Below are 18,477 nucleotides of genomic sequence, written 5' to 3'. Positions count from 1 at the left end.
AACTAGTTTTCTTCCGTGTGTGAAAGTTTTATTAAGTCACATAGTTGCATTTTGAGTAAAATTTCTAAGAAAAGAATGTTCATAGCCAACCCAGGGCAGGTGGTGCAGTAGTTCAGGAAGTAGCATTTTTGGCTTGCCTTCAAAACTAAAGTTCAGACTTCCAGATAGAGGGCAACAGCCTTCCCCAAATTGAAAACACCACCTAGAAAGAATACAGCAACAAGCATCAAAGTAAAAATAGTCTCATTCTTCCCAGACCTTCCCTGAGTCTGAGTTGTGGATTAGGTATAAAATAATGCTTTGGTTTTAATACACACAAAGCAGTGGGGATACACTGGTGAACAAAGCCCTGTCCCTGCCACTAGAAGCTAGAGCTTGTCAACAGCAAAGCACAGTCCTGTGAATGGGGCCGCACAGACCCTTGGGAGAATACCTAACTCAGGGTCAAGGAAGGCTTCCGGGGGGAGCTGGGAAATACCTTGTTTGAATTTGTACAACAGCAACCCTCCAAATGACCTCCGCTTCCATTTTTCTAATTAGTAGGCACTGCTCTCTCATCATGTGAGTAATAGCAATTATCCACTTTTCTGAATGGAGCTCTTGGGGAAGTAAGTTAGAAAACAGGTTCGAGGAAGGAGTATAGAGTTACGTCATCCAGGAATCTTTACCCACTTCAGTGTCTTGGCACTAGCTGCATCATGTGCAAACCCCACCTCATGAGCCCAGAGTTCCATGGAACAGAGAATCCTAAACGGGAGGGAGGAAAGGGTCTTTCAGGTCCACCTTAGTGTGGAGGCTTAGCCTGCTCCTGCCTTTGCTTCTCACTGCCACCTGGTGTCACTGTTGACAGTGTCCTTCCCAGCCCATAGAGATCCAGATTCCTGGTGGGCTGCCGCTGATCCTCCAGGGAGGATGATCTACTGTTCAGGTCCAGCTTAGGGAACACCTTGCATGGGGTTCTTAGAGCAGGCACTTTGGATGCCTCGATCCCTCAGTCTCCTCAGATCTGGGTAGGCTCTTCCCCTTGTAGACTTGGAACTTCTATTTTCCTTCTCTCCCCAAAGGAGGTGGTCCCTCTTAGTCAATTCTTAAAGCACAAAGGACCTTCTTACATTTCTTTCCCGGAACAACTGAGCTAGTCTCTGCTCACCCTACTAAGGGCAGTGTCTCCAGGAAACCCCACTCCCTGAAAGGTTTTGATCATACTCCTTTTCTGAAAATAGAGCAACCAGCTCACATTTAACTGCATTTATCCTGATTTTTTTCCAGGTGAAGAACTACCTTGAATACTCCAAAAGTTTATCCTGTTAGAAAAGTCAAGGCGACTTTCTTTTAGACCTGAAAAAACACAAATCTTCAGTGGGATAATAATAACATTTACGTAGTATTCAACTATATTTGGAAAGAGATGACTTAGTGCTTATAAATACACTAGCATGGTGTCATATATGTGTATTTACAAGTATTAGTTTGTACTATATAATGATGGTGATAATCATAATAAACTGAAAGCAAGAGGCAGAAATCCATGACAACCACTGTTAATGTATATGAGCAAAAGTCATACACATACACATCAATACTTCCTGACTCTTTTTCCCGCTGTTTTCCTCTTTTTCTACTGTTTTCTTTCCTCTACTTTTTCCTTTTTTTTAAGTTTATGTTCCCTAAGATTTAGGACTACTGGTAGGATGACCAGTTGTCCCAGTTTGCATAGAGCTGAGAGGGTCCTGCAATGGGTCTTTTGATGCTAAAATTGGAAAAGTCTCATACAAACTAGGAAGAATTGTTCATTCTAATACTAGTATTCCTCAAAATGTTTCTCAGCTTTGCCAGGGCATTCTGACTCAAAGAAGTCACAAAACAGTATCATTTTTGCTTCTCCCAGAAGCCCAGGGCCTGTAAATCTGAGGAGGACTCATGAAGAAAGGGAAAAGTGTCAGTTCTCTCAAATGTATATAAAAGGACAAAGCTCACTGTATGTATTTCAGCAATAATGATGAAAAGGATTCAGGATAGCCATTTAAGGTTAAACTTAAAAGATTAAAGGAAGTCAGGAAAACATTATTCCAAAGGGTCTAGGATTACTGGAGCTCTATCTATTGAATTCTTTCCTATGTACATCTCACTAATCATAGGGAAGTTGTTTTCATTAAAAAATATTTAAAAATTTTTTAAATTATGCCTTAGGATGTAATATATAACATAGTGACTATATTTAATACTTTATTGCTTATTTGAAAGTTGCTAAGAGAATGGATCTTAAAAGTTTTCATCACAGGACTTCTCTGTTGGTCCAGGGGTTAAGAGTTTCCCATCCAATGCAGGAAATTTGGGTTTGATCCTGGTTGGGGAGCTAAGATCCCACATGCCTAGTGGTCAAAATACCAAAACATAAAACGGAAGCAATATTTTTACAAATTTAATTAAGACTTTGAAAATGATCCATATTTTTTAAAAGTCTTTAAAAACAGTTCTCATCACAAGAAAAAAATTGTAATCATGTATGCTGACAGATTTTAGCTAGACTTATTGTGGTGATCACTTCATAATACATACAAATATGAATCATTGTATGAAACATACATATATCTTATGCATTAAAAAATATATAAACTAATGCATTATATGAAACTAATATAATGTTTTATGTCAATTATACCTCAATGTGAAGATTTAAACTGAGGTAAACTATACATAACATTTACTGCACACTCATATTGTTGTGTAACCCGTCCCCAGAACTTGTTTTCATTTTGCAAAACTAAAAGCCTGTTAAGCAGCTCCCTGTTGACCCTCCTCCCAGCCCCTGGTAACCAGCATTCTACTTTCTGTCTCTAAGAATTTGACCAGTCTAAGTACTTCCTATGCGATGACTCATCTAATATTTGTCTTTTTGCTCCTGGCTTATTAGAACTTTTAAAATTGACTGGTTGTGGACTTCCCTGATGGTCCAGCCTTCCAGTGTAGGGGGTGCAAGTTTGATACCTGGTCAGGGAGCCAAGATCCCACAAGCCTCCTGGTCTACAAATCAAAACATGAAACAGAAGGAATATTGTAACAAATTCAGTAAAGACTTTAAAAACAATTTTTTAAAAGCCTATTTATTTTTAAAAAATAAATAGAAAATAAAGTTAACTGGCTAGAACTGGAAACAGAAAGCACCAAAACTGGCCCAGGTCTCTCGTCTCCTTTTGTTCCTTTATACCAAGCTCACATGTGGACATGTGCAATTCATCTTTGTGGTTCAAACTCAGTAATTCTCCATGTTCTCACTCAGGGAGCATTTTAAAATTGTCTTGTCCAGATTCCTTTCCCAGATTCATTAAATTTAGAATCTCAGGGATTCTAGGCAAACATCCCAGGCCTTTCTAATTTGCATTCAAGATTGCCATCCAGTGCCTAGCTGGAGAGCTGAAAGGCAGATGTGTGTGTGTGTGCTGTGTGCTTAGTTGCTTGCTGCTGCTAAGTTGCTTCAGTCGTGTCCAACTCTGTGTGACCCCATAGACGGCAGCCCATGAGGCTCCCCCGTCCCTGGGATTCTCCAAGCAAGAACACTGGAGTGGGTTGCCAGGTGCTTAGCTGTTTGCAACTCTTTGCAACCCCGGGGACTTCAGCCTATCAGGTTCCTCTGTCCCTGGGGATTCTCCAGAAGAGAATACTGGAGTGGGTTGCCATGCCCTCCTCCAGGGGATCTTCCCAACTGAAGGATCGAGCCCAGGTCTCCCGAATTGCACTCGGATTCTTCATCATCTGAGTCACCAGGGAAGCAGATGAATAGCTGGTAAATCAGAGAGTTTAGGGAAGATGATCTTCAAGGTCTCTTTTTTAAAAAATTTATTTATTTATTTATGGCTGCACTGGGTGTTCCTTGCTGCGTGGGCTTTTCTCTAGTTTCAGTGAGCAGGGGCTACTGCTCGTTGTGTTGTTCAGGCTTCTCATTGCAGTGGCTTCACTTGCTGTGGAGCACAGGCTCTAGGCGTGCAGGCTCAGTAGTTGCAGCTCCCAGGCCCTAGAGTGCAGCGGACTTTAGTAGTTGGAACATGTGGGCTCGTCAAGTTCTTTTTAAATTCAAAAATTTTGCAAAATCAACTGGCATCTTTCTAATTCTCCACCAGCAGAGGTTGAGTTGTTTCAGCTAGGCTTAGGAGAGGAACCAGAGCTGTCTGGAGTCTGGCTCCCCCTGCGGTTTACTGCTGTCTTGGCAAGCCCACTGTCCTGTCCTACTCTTTCACACCCCATGGACTGTAGCCCACCAGGCTCCTCTGTACATGGAATTTCCCAGGCAAGAACACCGGAGTGGGGTGCCATTTCCTACTCCAGGGGATCTCCCCAACCCAAGGATCGAACCCAGGTCTCTTGTGTCTACCTGCGTTATCAGGCAGGTTCTTTACCACTAGACCCACCCGGGAAGCCACATAGAGGCCTCTTACTGGTGGCTATAACACCCCTCTCCTGCCGCATTTCATTTAACACATACTTCTTAATATGGCTCACTTTCCCTTTAAAACACTTATTCAAGTAATAGATAATAGTATTTGTGCTCAATACATCAACTTCTAAAAGACCTTGAGATTTGCAGATAATTCTAAAGTCAAATGGGGACATTGCAGGGATATTGATTTCAGCTGAATGTAAGAGATACTTTATTGAAACCTGAGGGGTTTAATAGAATAAATTGCCTTATGAATAGTGATTCCCTTGACACCAGTGCTACACAAGTGAGTATGACCTGTGAGATATACTATAGCATAAGAATCCTAAATTAGAAGAAATTAGGATGACCTGTGCGGAGGCCCTGTGCATGCCTGCTAAGTCACTTCAGTCGTGTCCGACTCTCTGCGACCCCATGAACTGTAATCCCCCAGGCTCCTCTGTCCATGGGGATTCTCCAGGCAAGAATACTGGAGTGGGTTGCCATGCCCTCCTCCAGGGGATCTTCCAGACCCAGGGATCGAACCCAGGTCTTCTGTGGCTCCTGCATTGCAGGTGGATTCTTTACTCCTGAGCCACCTGGGAAGCCCCTGGGAAGCCCTCCTAAACCCCAAACTCCATGATTTTTATTTATTTATTTTGGCTGCACTGAGTCTTAGCTGTGGCGTGTGGGATCTTTTCAGTTGCAGCATGTGGTATCTAGTTCCCTGATCAGGGATCAAACCCAGGCCCCCTGCATTTGGAGCTTGGGGTCTTAGCCACTGCACCACCAAGGAAGTCCCCCAAAGTCCATGATTTTAAAGTCAGACAATTCAAGATTGACCTGAAGCAGAGGGATGGTTTCTGAGCTAAGAAATGGAGCTCCAGGGTTCTGATTATTCCAACTTTCAACCATTCCCCAAGTATATTTACATTAATTGCTAAATGTAAGATATCCCAAGTGAATACATGTGTGTGCCATTTGGAAGAAAATTCATTACAGCATGTAAGAACTTCCTAAAAGCTTTTTAGGAAGATTTGCTGATTATTTTCATTGTAAAAGAATTATTGATTTTGTAGCATCATGTTTTCGGAGAAGGCAATGGCACCCCACTCCAGTACTCTGGCCTGGAGAATCCCATGGATGGAGGAGCCTGGTAGGCTGCAGTCCATGGGGTCACTGAGAGTTGGACACGACTCAGTGACTTCACTTTCACTTTTTACTTTCATGCATTGGAGAAGGAAATGGCAACCCACTCCAGTGTTCTTGCCTGGAGAATCCCAGGGACGGAGGAGCCTGGTGGGCTGCCATCTATGGGGTCACACAGAGTTGGACACGACTGAATTGACTTAGCAGCAGCAGCAGCAGCAGCATGTTTTACAAATATGGATAGAAATAACAAAACATAAGAGAAAAACAAAAAGGAGAGATAAATTAACCTGCAATTTTAGTCAGAGATTTTAAAACTTATTTTTCAGTACTTAAGGAAGTAAATAGGCTGCCTCCCCAAAAATCATCTTTGTTGTTAACTTCTTAATTTTCATTAGAGGACATTCTCCATATTAATTCAATATTGTTAAATGCTTTGATACTTGTTTTATGTTCCTGAAATACTTGGAAATTAAGCAACATAATTCTAAATTGCCATAGTCAAAGAGGACATCCCAAAGAAATTTGGAAAATATTTGAACTCGAGGATAATGAAATCACAAAATATCAAAATTTGTAGTATGTAGCTAAAGCACTGATTAAAGGGAAATATCAATAACATCAGATTTGTAGATGACACCACCCTTCTGGCAGAAAGTGAAGAGGAACTAAAAAGCCTCTGGATGAAAGTGAAAGAGGAGAGTGAAAAAGTTGGCTTAAAGCTCAACATTCAGAAAACGAAGATCATGGCATCTGGTCCCATCACTTCATGGGAAATAGATGGGGAAACAGTGGAAACAGTGTCAGACTTTACTTTGGGGGGCTCCAAAATCACTGCAGATGGTGACTGCAGCCATGGAATTAAAAGACGCTTACTCCTTGGAAGAAAAGTTATGACCAACCTAGATAGCATATTCAAAAACAGAGACATTACTTTGCTGACTAAGGTCCGGCTAGTCAAGGCTATGGTTTTTCCTGTGGTCATGTATGGATGTGAGAGTTGGACAGTGAAGAAGGCTGAGCACCGAAGAATTGATGCCTTTGAACTGTGGTGTTGGAGAAGACTCTTGAGAGTCCCTTGAACTGCAAGGAGATCCAACCAGTCCATTCTGAAGGAGATCAACCCTGGGATTTCTTTGGAAGGAATGATGCTAAAGCTGAAACTCCAGTACTTTGGCCACCTCATGCGAAGAGTTGACTCATTGGAAAAGACTCTGATGCTGGGAAGGATTGGGGGCAGGAGGAGAAGGGGACGACAGAGGATGAGATGGCTGGATGGCATCACTGACTCGATGGACGTGAGTCTGAGTGAACTCCGGGAGATGGTGATGGACAGGGAGGCCTGGCGTGCTGCAATTCATAGGGTCGCAAAGAGTCGGACACGACTGAGCGACTGAACTGAACTGAAGTGAACTATACCTTTAAATCTTATATTTGAAAAGAATAAAGCTCTAAAGTTAGTAATCTAGAAATAAAGTTAAAGAATATAGGCTTTTAAAGAAGAAAACTTAAAGTGAGTAGTAAAGTAGAAATAATAAAGTTATGAGCAAAATTTAGCAGACAATAGAGTTCCTTTGAACATCTAAGCATTAATTTATTGATCACTAGTTACTTAGCCAAGGTGCTTGGGTGACTAAAAACAACTTTAAAACTGCCCTTTGAAGTGTATTTAGAAAGAAAAAAGAAAGAAACATTCAGGCTGCCATTAGGGAAGCAGAATGTGATTCAATTCCTTTGGAAAAACATAGAGCATCCCTCAGTTCAATACAAAAATAGCTGAAGCTTCTTACGTGCTGTAATGTGTCAATCACTTTAGAAACCTCATTTCATTTACTCCTCACCCAAGCCTTATAAGGCAATACATTATTATCTCTATCCTGTAGGTGAGCAAACTGGGTCTCAGGGAGGTTAAGTAATTTCTTCCTGAGCATAAACGTCCAGGTCTTTCTGATTCTTTCCCTTATTCTAAGTTATCCCAATCCATTCCTCTAATAACAGATTGCTCACTGACTGCTTGAAGAGCAAATGTGTTTGGGTTAAATTTTGCCCTTAAAATGTTTTCAATATGAATTAGTTGCCAATGTTTAAACATTTGATTTTACATGAGTCTGGATACCCTGTCTGTCTCGAAGAATCAGAAGGTCTGACAGCCCTGCATCTGAGTTTTTTTTTTGTAATTTATTTATTTGGCTGAGTCATGTTGGGGCACTTGGGATCTTTAATTTCAGCATGAAGGATCTAGTTCTCCAACCAGGGGTTGAACCTGGGCCTCCTCCATTGCAAGCACAGAGCCTTATATGCTGAACCACCAGGGAAGTCCCCTGAGATCTTTTAAAAAATATGTCTATTTAGTTTTGGCTGTGCTGGGTGTTGGTTGCTGCAAGAGGGCTTTCTCTAGTTGCAGCGAGCAGGGGCTATTCTATTTTCTAGTTGTGGTGAGCAGGCTTCTCATTGAGTGGCTTCTCTTGTTGCAGAGAGCAGGCTCTAGGTATGAGGGCTTCGGTAGTTGTGATATACAGGCTTAGTTGCCCTGAGGCATGTGGAATCTTCCCAGATCAGGGATTGAACCCATGTCCCCTGCATTGGCACGTGGATTCTCAGCCACTGGACCACCAGGAAAGTCCTCCTGCAGTCCTGAACGCAGGATAAGGCAATGTAACAAGGCTGGATGGGCTGCATCCTTAGCTGGGGCCTGAGACTTTAGGCTGCCCTGGTTCCTACCCCTCTGTGCTATATCCTTCAAAAGTAGGCTAAGGGCTGGTTGCTATTTCTCCCTTCACATGCAGCCCTTGCCACTTATGTATATAACCTGCCTGGCACCTGTTGGCACTGAATTTTCAACCCCTCATTTAGAACTAGGTCCCAGGTGGTGCTAGTGGTAAAGAACCCGCCTGTCAATGCAGGAGATATAAGAGACGCTGGTTCAATCCCTGGGTCGGGAAGATCCCCTGGAAGAGGAAATGGAAACTCACTCCAGTATTCTTGAGTGGAGAATCCCATGGACAGAGGAGCCTGGCGGGCTGCAGTCCACGGGGTTGCAAATAGTTGGACACGACTGAAGCAACTTAGCATGTACACATGCATTTAGAATCTGTCTTCCACATCTCTTGACCCAGTTCAGTTCCCAAACATTGTGGTCCTATTGGTCCCAAAGCCTTTTTTGCATGGTTCCCATTTCCCACAGGGCTTCCCTGATGGTTCAGAGAGTAAAGAATCTGCCTGCAATGCAGGAAACTCGGGTTTGATCCTTGGGTTGGGAAGATCCCCTGGGGAATGGCAGCCCCCTCCAGTATTCTTGCCTGGAGAATCCCATGGACAGAGGAGCCTGGCAGGCTGCAGTCCATGGGGTCACAAAGAGCTGGACACAACTGAGTGACTAACACACACACATATTTCCCAAGGGTAGTTGGGTTAAGCATGTAGTCACCTTAAAATTTCTGCACAAAACTAATTCTACAATTTCTCTCATTACTTCCTCACATGTTGGAGGCTTTTTCTCTCCCTCTGCACTTAATAGCCTGTCTTACTTTAATTTCTTCCCACTCTTGGAGGCTAGGTTTGGTTTGGTGGGCTGATGAGGGAGGGAGAAACCGCTCCAAGTACTTTAAGGGGTGGGATTGAAGGCGGAGCCCTCCTGAGCTATGAGTGTCCTATGAGTGGGGCTGGAACTAAGGACCAGGGGCGTGGACAGGGTGCGGCACAGAGAAGGGGATGTGCCTGCTTCTTTCTGGCCCAGGAGGAGCCGGGTCAATTATTCAGCACCTGGGTACCTACAGAGCCCACATCATCCCTGCTGTTGTCTTCCCAATCCTCCCCTCGCTGTCCTGCCCAACCCCACCCCCTAAAATAGAATGACACCTACTCAGACAATGTGATGCAATTTCCTCGTTTTATTAGGAAAGGACAGTGGGCACTGGAGTGGCACCTTCCAGGGTCTAGGAAGGCACGGGGGAGGGGTAACAACAGATGGCTGGCAACTAGAAGGCGCAGCTGGCCTCCCCGAAGCGGCGACACTTCATGACCCGCAGGTACGTCTCCGTCTTGTGCAGGTCCTTCCGGAAGCAGGAGAGCAGACCGTAGTTCTTGAGCAGCGCGTCGTCACTGCGCATGTTTGTGTCAAATTTGTCATAGGTCTGCTTGAGGATCTGCCCAGCCCGGGGGGTGCCATCTTCCAGCTCCTGCCAAGGGAGGGAGAGACAGAGAGGCTGAAGCACCCTCAGGAGCGGCTCCCTCCTGCCCGCTCCATTTTCCACCCTCCCCTATAGGCTTGGAGAAGGGCGAGGAAGGAGGTTTCAAAAGGGGAAAAGGTTTCTCCTGGGTCAAGGCTGGACTGCTACAAAGAGAGAGAGAGCAGGGATCTCTCTCCCCCAGCCCACGTGTGTTCTCCTGGCTTAGCCAGGAGAGGGTGGGCATGGCCCCCAGCATGGACGGGACCCACAACGCCATCCTCACCCGCATCAGGGCCAGGATGCCTTCCTCTAGGTCCTTCAGCTTCTCATAGACACGGTCCGAGGTGCCAAACATCAGGCTGTTGGTGAAGACTCTGCTGAGAAACTGCAGGGGCCCGAGCCACGACTGGATGAGGAGCAGTGAGATGCGAAGCAGCTCCAAGTCCTGCTGGCAGATGGGTGGTCGGTGGGTGCCATGGGCTTGGGGCAGCCCTGCAAAGTCGGCCTCTGCCTGAGGACCTCCTGCCACCACCACCAACCATCATCCTCCACTGCCATCTAACATCCTCTGCCACCTCGGGTAGAAGGCCGCCCCAGGCCCGGTGCAGAGAGCTGGGGCAGCCTACTTAGGATGAAGGAGGTCCCCTGCTCCTCGGTCCTAGGTGGCCACTCACTGATTTCTGCTGGGCCTCGTTCTTGCCCGTGGGGGCCGGGATGGTTTCGGAGAAGCAGAAGGCAACCTGGGTGTTCTGGATGGAGTATCTCTGTCCCTCCGGGATGTAGGTGCGCTCCTGGGGGAGAACACACCCACCCAGGTCTAAGCTGGTGCACGGTTCCCCTCACTGCCTTATTCGGAACCCTCCCCACCCCACACACCCCCATTTCTGCTCCCCTGACCACATCCTTACTTGGATAAAATACCACTGAGGTCCTCAGTTCCCTCCCACTGTGTGGAGGGGGTGCGGATTCACCCCTTCCTGCCTCCCCACCTCTAGGACGCATCCCTGGGGAGCTTACAAACTCCTTGAAGGTGTCAGCAGCCAGTTGATGCAGATGCTGAGCCCGGAGCACAGCGTTGGCAAACAGGCCGGACAAGGACATGGCTGGGAAGGCGCCCACCACCTGAGTCCAGGGCAGGCAGAGCAGGGCGAAAGACAGGAGCAGGGAGGTCCGGGGGCCTAGGGAGAGACCAGGAGGGCCGCGACAGAGGGGCCCAGGGAGCTAGACGCCTGATCTCCCGCCAGCCCCCGCCTGCCCTTCCCTCCAGGGACTGAGAGCATTTCAAACTTGGCCAAATGTCTGGGTGTAGATACCTATGTTCACATTCGGAAGCCCTAAAACCCAAAGCTGTGGACACCCATCGGCAGGGCCCCCCACATCACCCCCTTAGGACACGCTAATGGAGGGGATTTTCGAGAGCCTACCTGCAGCCATCATAGCTGGTGAGCTGTCCACAGGACCCTGAGTCGTCTGGTGAACTGGGTCCTGGGATCCTGGAATTGGTCCCTGCTGGGCCCTTTTTATACCCTGGCTTCTTCTCTCTCTCCCTTTTCCCCCCACCTGTGTGCTCTATACATTTATGCAAGGACCACTGGCAGCCTGTGCTAATGGATAATTTAGAACCTCCTCTCACTCATCCTGTTCCCGTTCCTTCTCTGGGGTCATGTCCCCCAGGCTTGTCATTATCCCCTCTCCACTGCCACCAGCCTGAGGGCTGTGCACACAGAGTCTCAGCTTGAGAGCCCACCCCATAGGTTTTCTTTTTAAGGGGGAGGTAGCAGAAACGAATGGGCTTCCCAGGTGGCTCAGCCGTAAAGAATCCAGCTGCAAAAGCAGGAGACTCGGGTTCAATCCCTGGGTCAGAAAATCCCCTGGAGAAGAGAATGGCAACCCACTCCAGTATTCTTGCCTAGAAAATTCCAAGGACAGGAGAGCCTGGTGGGCAACAGTCTCAGTTCACTTGTTCAGTCGTGTCCGACTCCTTGCAACCCCAGGAATGTAGCACGCCAGGCCTCCCTGTCCATCACCAACTCCTAGAACTTGCTCAAACTCATGTCCATTGAGTCAGTGATGCCATCCAACCATCTTACCCTTTGTTGTCCCCTTCTGCTGCCTTCAATCTTTCCCAGCATCAGAGTCTTTTCCAATGAGTCAACTCTTCACATGAGGTGGCCAAAGTATTGGAATTTCAGCTTCAACATCAGTCCTTCCAATGAATATTCAGGACTGATTTCCTTTAGGATGGATTGGTTGGATCTCCTTGCAGTCCAAGGGACTCTCAAGAGTCTTCTCCAACACCACAGTTCAAAAGTGTCTCTTTTTAACTTCAGCGCTCAGCTTTCTTTATAGTTCAGCTCTCACATCCATACATGACTACTGGAAAAACCATAGCTTTGACTTAGATGGGCCTTTGTTGGCAAAGTAATGTTTCTACTTTTTAGTATGCTGTCTAGGTTGGTCATAGCTTTTCTTCCAAGGAGAAAGCATCTTTTAATTTCATGGTTTCAGTCACCATCAGCAGTGATTTTGGAGCCCCAAAATAAAGTCTCTCACTGTTTCCATTGCTTCCTCATCTATTTGCCATGAAATGATGGGACCGGATGCCATGATGTTTGTTTTTTGAATGTTGAGTTTTAAGCCAACTTTATCACTCTCCTCTTTCACTTTCATCAAGAGGCTCTTTAGTTCTTCACTTTCTGCCATAAGGGTGGTGTAATCTGCATATCTGAAGTTATTGATATTCCTCCCAGCAATCTTGATTCCAGCTTGTGCTTCATCCAGCCTGTCATTTCACATGATGTACTCTGCATATAAGTTAAATAAGCAGGGTGCCAATATACAGCCTTGATATACTCCTTTTCCAGTTTGGAACCAGTCGATTGTTCTATGTCTCGTTCTAACTGTTACTTCTTGATCTGCATACAGGTTTCTCAGTAGTCAGGTAAGGTAGTCTGGTATTTCCATCTCTTTAAGAATTTTCAACAATTTGTCAAAGGCTTTTCGACAGTCAAATGCTTTGGTATAGTCAATAAAGAGAAGTAGATGTTTCTCTAGAACTCTCTTGCTTTTTCTATGATCCAACAGATGTTGGCCATCTGATCTCTGGTTCTTCTGCCTTTTCTAAATCCACCTTGAACATCTGGAAGTTCATGGTTCACGTACTGTTGAAGCCTGGCTTGGAGAATTTTGAGCATTACTTTGCAAGCGTGTGAGATGAGTGCAATTGTGCAGTAGTTTGAACATTTTTTGGCATTGTCTTTCTTTGGGACTGGAATGAACACTGACCTTTTCCAGTCCTGTGGCCCCTGCTGAGTTTTCCAAATATGCTGGCATATTGAGTGCAGCACTTTAAAGCATCATCTTTCAGGATTTGAAAGAGCTCAACTGGAATTCCACCACCTCCACCAGCTTTGTTCGTAGTGATGCTTCCTAAGGCCCCCTTGACTTCACATTCCAGGATGTCTTACTCTAGGTGAGTGATCACACCATCATGGTTATCTGGGTCATGAAGGTTTTTTTGAATAGTTCTGTGTATTCTTGCCACCTCTCCTTATTATCGTCTGCTTCTATTAGGTCCATACCATTTCTGTCCTTTATTGTGCCTGTCTTTGCATGAAATGTTCCCTTCGTATCTCTAATTTTATTGAAGAGATCTCTAGTCTTTCCTATTCTATTGTTTCCCTCTATTTCTTTGCATTGATCACTGAGGAGTTTTCTTATCTCTTCTTGCTATTCTATGGAACTCTGTATTCAAATAGGTATCTTTCCTTTTCTCCTTTGCCTTTAGCTTCTCTTCTTTTCTCAGTTAAGCCCTCCTCAGACAACCATTTTGCCTTTTTACATTTCTTTTTCTTGGGTATGGTCTTGATCTCTGCCTCCTGTACAATGTCATGAACCCCCATCCATAGTTCTTCAGGCACTCTGTCTATCAGATCTAATCCCTTGAATCTATTTCTCACTTTTACAGTACAATCGTAAGGGATTTGATTTAGGTCATACCTGAATGGTCTAGTGGTTTTCCCTACTTTCATCAACTGAAGTCTGCATTTGGCAATAAGGAGTTCATGATCTGAGCCACAGTCAACTTCCGGTCTTGTTTTTGCTCACTGTATAGAGCTTCTCCATCTTTGGCTGCAAAGAATATAATCAATCTTATTTCAGTATTGACCATCTGGTGATGTCCATATGTAGAGTCTTCTCTTGTGTTGTTGGAAGAGGATGTTTGCTATGACCAGTGCATTCTCTTGGCAAAACTCTGTTAGCCTTTGCCCTGCTTCATTTTGTATTCCAAGGCCAAATTTACCTGTTACTCCAGGCAACAGCCTTGTCTAACTCATGAACCACAGCCTTGTCTAACTCAGTGAAACTATGACCCATGCTGTGTAGGGCCACCCAAGACAGATGAGTCATGGTGGAGAGTTCTGACAAAACGTGGTCCACTGGAGAAGGGAATGGCAAACCACTTCTGTATTCTTGCCTTGAGAACCCCATGAACAGTATGAAAATTCAAAAAGATATGACAATGAGCAATGAACTCCCCAGGTCGGTAGGTGCCCAATATGCTACTGGAGATCAGTCGAGAAATAACTCCAGAAAGCAGGAAGAGATGTAGCCAAAGCAAAAATGGTACCAATTATAGATATGATTGGTGATGGAAGTAAAGTCCGATGCTGTAAAGAACAATATTGGATAGGAACCTGGAATCTTAGGTCCATGAATCAAGGTAAATTGGAAGTGGTCAAACAGGAGATGGCAACAGTGAACATCAACATCAACATAGATACCAGTGAAAAATGGACTGGAATGGGTGAATTTAATTCAGATGACAATGATGTCTACTACTGTGGTCATGTATGGATGTGAGAGCTGGACTGTGAAGAAGGCTGAGCGCCGAAGAATTGATGCTTTTGAACTGTGGTGTTGGAGAAGACTCTTGAGAGTCCCTTGAACTGCAAGGAGACCCAACCAGTCCATTCTAAAGGAGATCAGCCCTGGGTGTTCTTTGGAAGGACTGATGCTAAAGCTGAAACTCCAGTACTTTGGCCACCTCATGCGAAGAGTTGACTCATTGGAAGAGACTCTGATCCTGGGAGGGATTGGGGGGCAGGAGGAGAAGGGGACGACAGAGGATGAGATGGTTGCATGGCATCACCGACTCGATGGATGTGAGTCTGAGTGAACTCCAGAAGTTGGTGATGGACAGGGAGGCCTGGCGTGCTGTGATTCATGGGGTCGCAAAGAGTCGGACACGACTGAGCGACTGAACTGAATTGAACCGAACTGTGAGCAAGAATCCCTTAGAAGAAATGGAGTAGCTCTCATAGTCAATAAAAGAGTCGGAAATGCAGTACTTGGATGCAATCTCAAAAATGACAGAATGATCTCTGTTCATTTCCAAGGCAACCCATTCAGTATCACAGTAATCCAAGTCTATGCCCCAACCAGGAATGCTGAAGAAGCTGAAATTGTACGGTTCTGTGAAGACCTACAAGCCCTTCTAGAACTAACACCCAAAAAAGATGTCCTTTTCATCACGGGAGCTACAGTCTATGCGGCCTCAGAAGAGTCAGACCCAGAACTGAGCTACTAGACAACAACAAGCAGAAGGGAGTATCCTGAGCCCAGGCACAACTCTGGCAGGGTGTCATTGTGGGGTTGTTCCCCAGGGTGAGGGAGGCCCAAACTGGTCCCCTGAAGGAAGTGTTATCTCAGGATGGATGTATCTTGAGAGCTATGTGGACACTGCCTCACTCTCTACCCACTTCCTTCTCTCTGCAATGCTCCTCTCCATCCACCAGAGACAATGTGTGTTTGGGGAAAGGGAGCCAAGAATAGCAATAGATTCTGAGGTTTCTGGGCACAAGTTCCTCCTTCGCTCCATCACCTTCCTCCTGCCACCTGATCCAGACTGAGGTGGATGCAGTGCTAACCCGTGACCATTAGAGGGCTTCAGTCCCACACATCCCTACGTCTCTTCCTGAACGTCCCCGCTCTGGCAAGTGGGTGGGGGCAAAGGACGGAAGCTTGAGGCATAGCCCCTACTCCTCGGATGTGCTGCAGAAATCCCAGGAACAGACACTGACCACAAGTGCTTGCTCCCATAGCCCTGTTACCATCAGAGAATCTCAGCTGGAAGAGCCCTTGAAGGCTTGAGTCCCACCCCCAGCACTGGAGCATAGCATCCTGAAAAATTGCTCTCTCTAGTCATTGTAGGCTCCTCCCAGTCTTTCTCCTCCTCCTTTTAGTATCTGTATAGAGCTTATCAGGCTGTGAAAAGCATGCCCGTGCAGCCCCATATTAGACCTTCAGGACCATCTTGTGAAGGAGGTATGGTTATCACACCCATTTTACAGAAGGGGAGACTGAGGCTCAAAGAGGCATATTTACAAGAGCTACTTCAGCCAAGACAGCAAATCTCCAAATGCTTACTCTTCTCATTACAGCACTCCAGGTCCTTTCTTCAAAGCAGATTGAGTGGGCGCCACTCTGTGTTTTTAGCTTCCTGATCACAAGGATCCTGCCTCTAGTCACAAGAGTCTCTGCCTCATTTTGTCCTCCCTTCAGAGCTTGTCATTTTCCAGGTGAGATCAGCCCAAAGACACGGGATGTGCGGCAGAGACCACACAGCAAGGCAAGGCCTGAGTTAGGAAGGCTAGAACTACAAACTTCCCACCTCTTGGTGCCTATAGTTGGGGCTATTTCAGCATCCAGAAGTCACCAGCATTGAATTGTCCCCAAGGATAAGAGCAGGAAAGAACATATTCCCCTCCATTTAAACCTTCCACCCCTTGAGTCTGAATACATTTAGCACTTGACCCTGTGGGAAAGCAAGAAAGAAACAAACCTTTTTAGAGGTGGTTGGTGATGGTGTTGCCAACCAGTGTTGAAAAGTTATACCCTTGTGGTCCAAAACTTGAGGGTTTGCACCTTGTGACCTCCCTCTTTTAAGACCAGAAGATAGAGCTCTCTTTTTTTCCCTGTCATTCGTGAGCCGTCACCCAACCATGCCCCTGATTCTTTATCTGCTACCAAGGGTACTGGGACCTGTGGGAACTGTCCCAGGCTCAACTGTAGGGGACCAGAGGGGAGTGTCATGAAAGAAACAGTCTCTGGGACTTCCCTGGTGGTCCAGTGGCTAAGACTCCATGCTCCCAATGCAGGAGTCCTGGGTTCAATCCTTGGTTGGGAAACTCAGTCCCACATGCTGCAACTAAAGATTCTGCAAGCCACAATTAAGATCCTGTGCAGCCAAATAAATAAAAGAAATTTATTTAAAGAAAGAAAGAAACTGGCTCTGATGAAGGTAGGGCCACAGGAAAAGTGTGTGCTCAGGCGCTCAGTCGTGTCTGAATCTTTGCAACGCTATGGACTGTAGCCTGTTCCGTCTCCTCTTTCCCAGGCAAGAATACTGGAGTGGGTTGCCATTTCCATTCCTGGGGATCTTCCCGACCCAAGGAGCGAACCCACGTCTCCTACATTGGCAGGTGTGTTCTTTACCTCTGTGCCACCTTTCCTCTGCTTCCGGTGCCACCAAAGGGGAGGAGCCAGGTGGAAAGTAGGGGAGGGTCTCTGAGCCCCACACAGCATTCTACCTCTTCTGCCACTTCTTCCTTCTAGTCCACCTGGGGGAAGCAGTGCTGAGGTGGAAGCTCCCATGGTGGGCTTCTAGCTAATACTGGGGGGACTAGTACGTGAGCTGTGGACCACAGGAGAAGCCTCAGGTCTTCCCTAGGAGTGAGGGTTCAGGAGCCCCAGTTGGAGATTGCTCGAGAGCCACACAAAGTGGGCACAGTGAGGAGTGGTGACTCCAGGCAGGGGACTGCCAAGAACAGGTGGGACCAGTCAGAGTGGGGGAGTATCTCCTCTCACCAGCCCACTTCTGCTTGGCCCACAGGATCCTGGGCGCCCCTGGGATACACCTTTCTCAGAACTGGAAGGTGTGGGGGTGGATACTGGTTATCCTCTTCTCTATAAGGTCTTTTTCAGGATTTTTCATAATGAAGACACACACATAAGTCATTGCTAGTAGAAGATAAACTTTGACTTAGACTTGGGATTTTCCTGCACATGCTGGGGAGTCACTCACCCTTTCTTGGGGCATGACCTGGGACCAGACCCGCAGCTTCTCCAGTTTCAGAGACTGCCGGGCAATGGCCTCTGCATGGTGGCCAGTGGGCGGAGGCTGTGATCAACATCTCCAGGCCCAGGCCCATAGGGTTAGAGATGAATTCCCCCATCATCTTGGAATCCATGAATTTCAGCGTGTTTAGTAGCCCTTCATATTTTCAGATTCGATCATCTCTGGGGTTCTCTGTACCCGTCATGGATACTCACAGATTTACTCTTGATCTGAGTGTTAGTCGCTCAGTCATGTCTGACTCTTCAAAACCCCATGGACTGTAGCCCACCAGGCTCCTCTGTCTGTGGAATTCTCCAGGCAAGAATACTGGAGTGGGTTGCCATCTCCTCCTCCAGGGGATCTTCCCAACCCAGGGATCAAACCCAGGTCCCCTGCACTGCAGGCAGATTCTTTCTGTCTGAACTGCCAGGAAAGCCCACTCTTGATCTGAAAGTGGCCTCTTCCAGGTTTCAAGAACCCCTCCAAGGTTCAAGTCCGCTTGGCTTGGGGCCATCTCTTTATTTAGAGTCATACTTGCCCTGGTCTTCGAGAGAGCCGCAAAGGGACTGGAGGTAGCTCTCTCCATTTTTCTCTGTCACTTGAGGTCCATGCTTCCCATCTCTAGC

At 46.3% G+C, this 18,477-nt stretch overlaps 1 protein-coding gene across 1 annotated transcript; it reads right to left on the bottom strand.

The window, feature by feature from the left end:
• Positions 1–9,433: 9,433 nt before the first annotated feature.
• Positions 9,434–11,416, bottom strand: LOC120866938 (somatotropin). Its single transcript, XM_040244987.1, has 5 exons — positions 11,157–11,416; positions 10,750–10,910; positions 10,407–10,523; positions 10,016–10,177; positions 9,434–9,741 (listed from the first exon to the last, which is right to left on the bottom strand). Exons 1-5 carry the CDS (start codon positions 11,167–11,169, stop codon positions 9,541–9,543), a joined length of 654 nt encoding a protein of 217 aa, XP_040100921.1. The 5' UTR covers positions 11,170–11,416; the 3' UTR covers positions 9,434–9,540.
• Between the last annotated feature and the right edge of the window lie 7,061 nt (positions 11,417–18,477).

This window comes from Oryx dammah, unplaced genomic scaffold, assembly GCF_014754425.2.
Source record: "Oryx dammah isolate SB20612 unplaced genomic scaffold, SCBI_Odam_1.1 HiC_scaffold_8, whole genome shotgun sequence".
Taxonomy (NCBI): domain Eukaryota; kingdom Metazoa; phylum Chordata; class Mammalia; order Artiodactyla; family Bovidae; genus Oryx; species Oryx dammah.
The sequence above is the reverse complement of the archived record's forward strand: the minus strand, read 5'-3'. Positions and strand labels throughout refer to the sequence as shown.

What these genes read in the sequence shown, in the direction of transcription:
- LOC120866938 (XM_040244987.1), bottom strand. An exon ending in CTGACACCTTCAAGGAGTTT is followed by an intron (nt 10,524 to 10,749) that starts GTAAGCTCCCCA and finishes GTTCTCCCCCAG; the next exon opens with GAGCGCACCTACATCCCGGA. An exon ending in ACGAGGCCCAGCAGAAATCA is followed by an intron (nt 10,178 to 10,406) that starts GTGAGTGGCCAC and finishes ATCTGCCAGCAG; the next exon opens with GACTTGGAGCTGCTTCGCAT.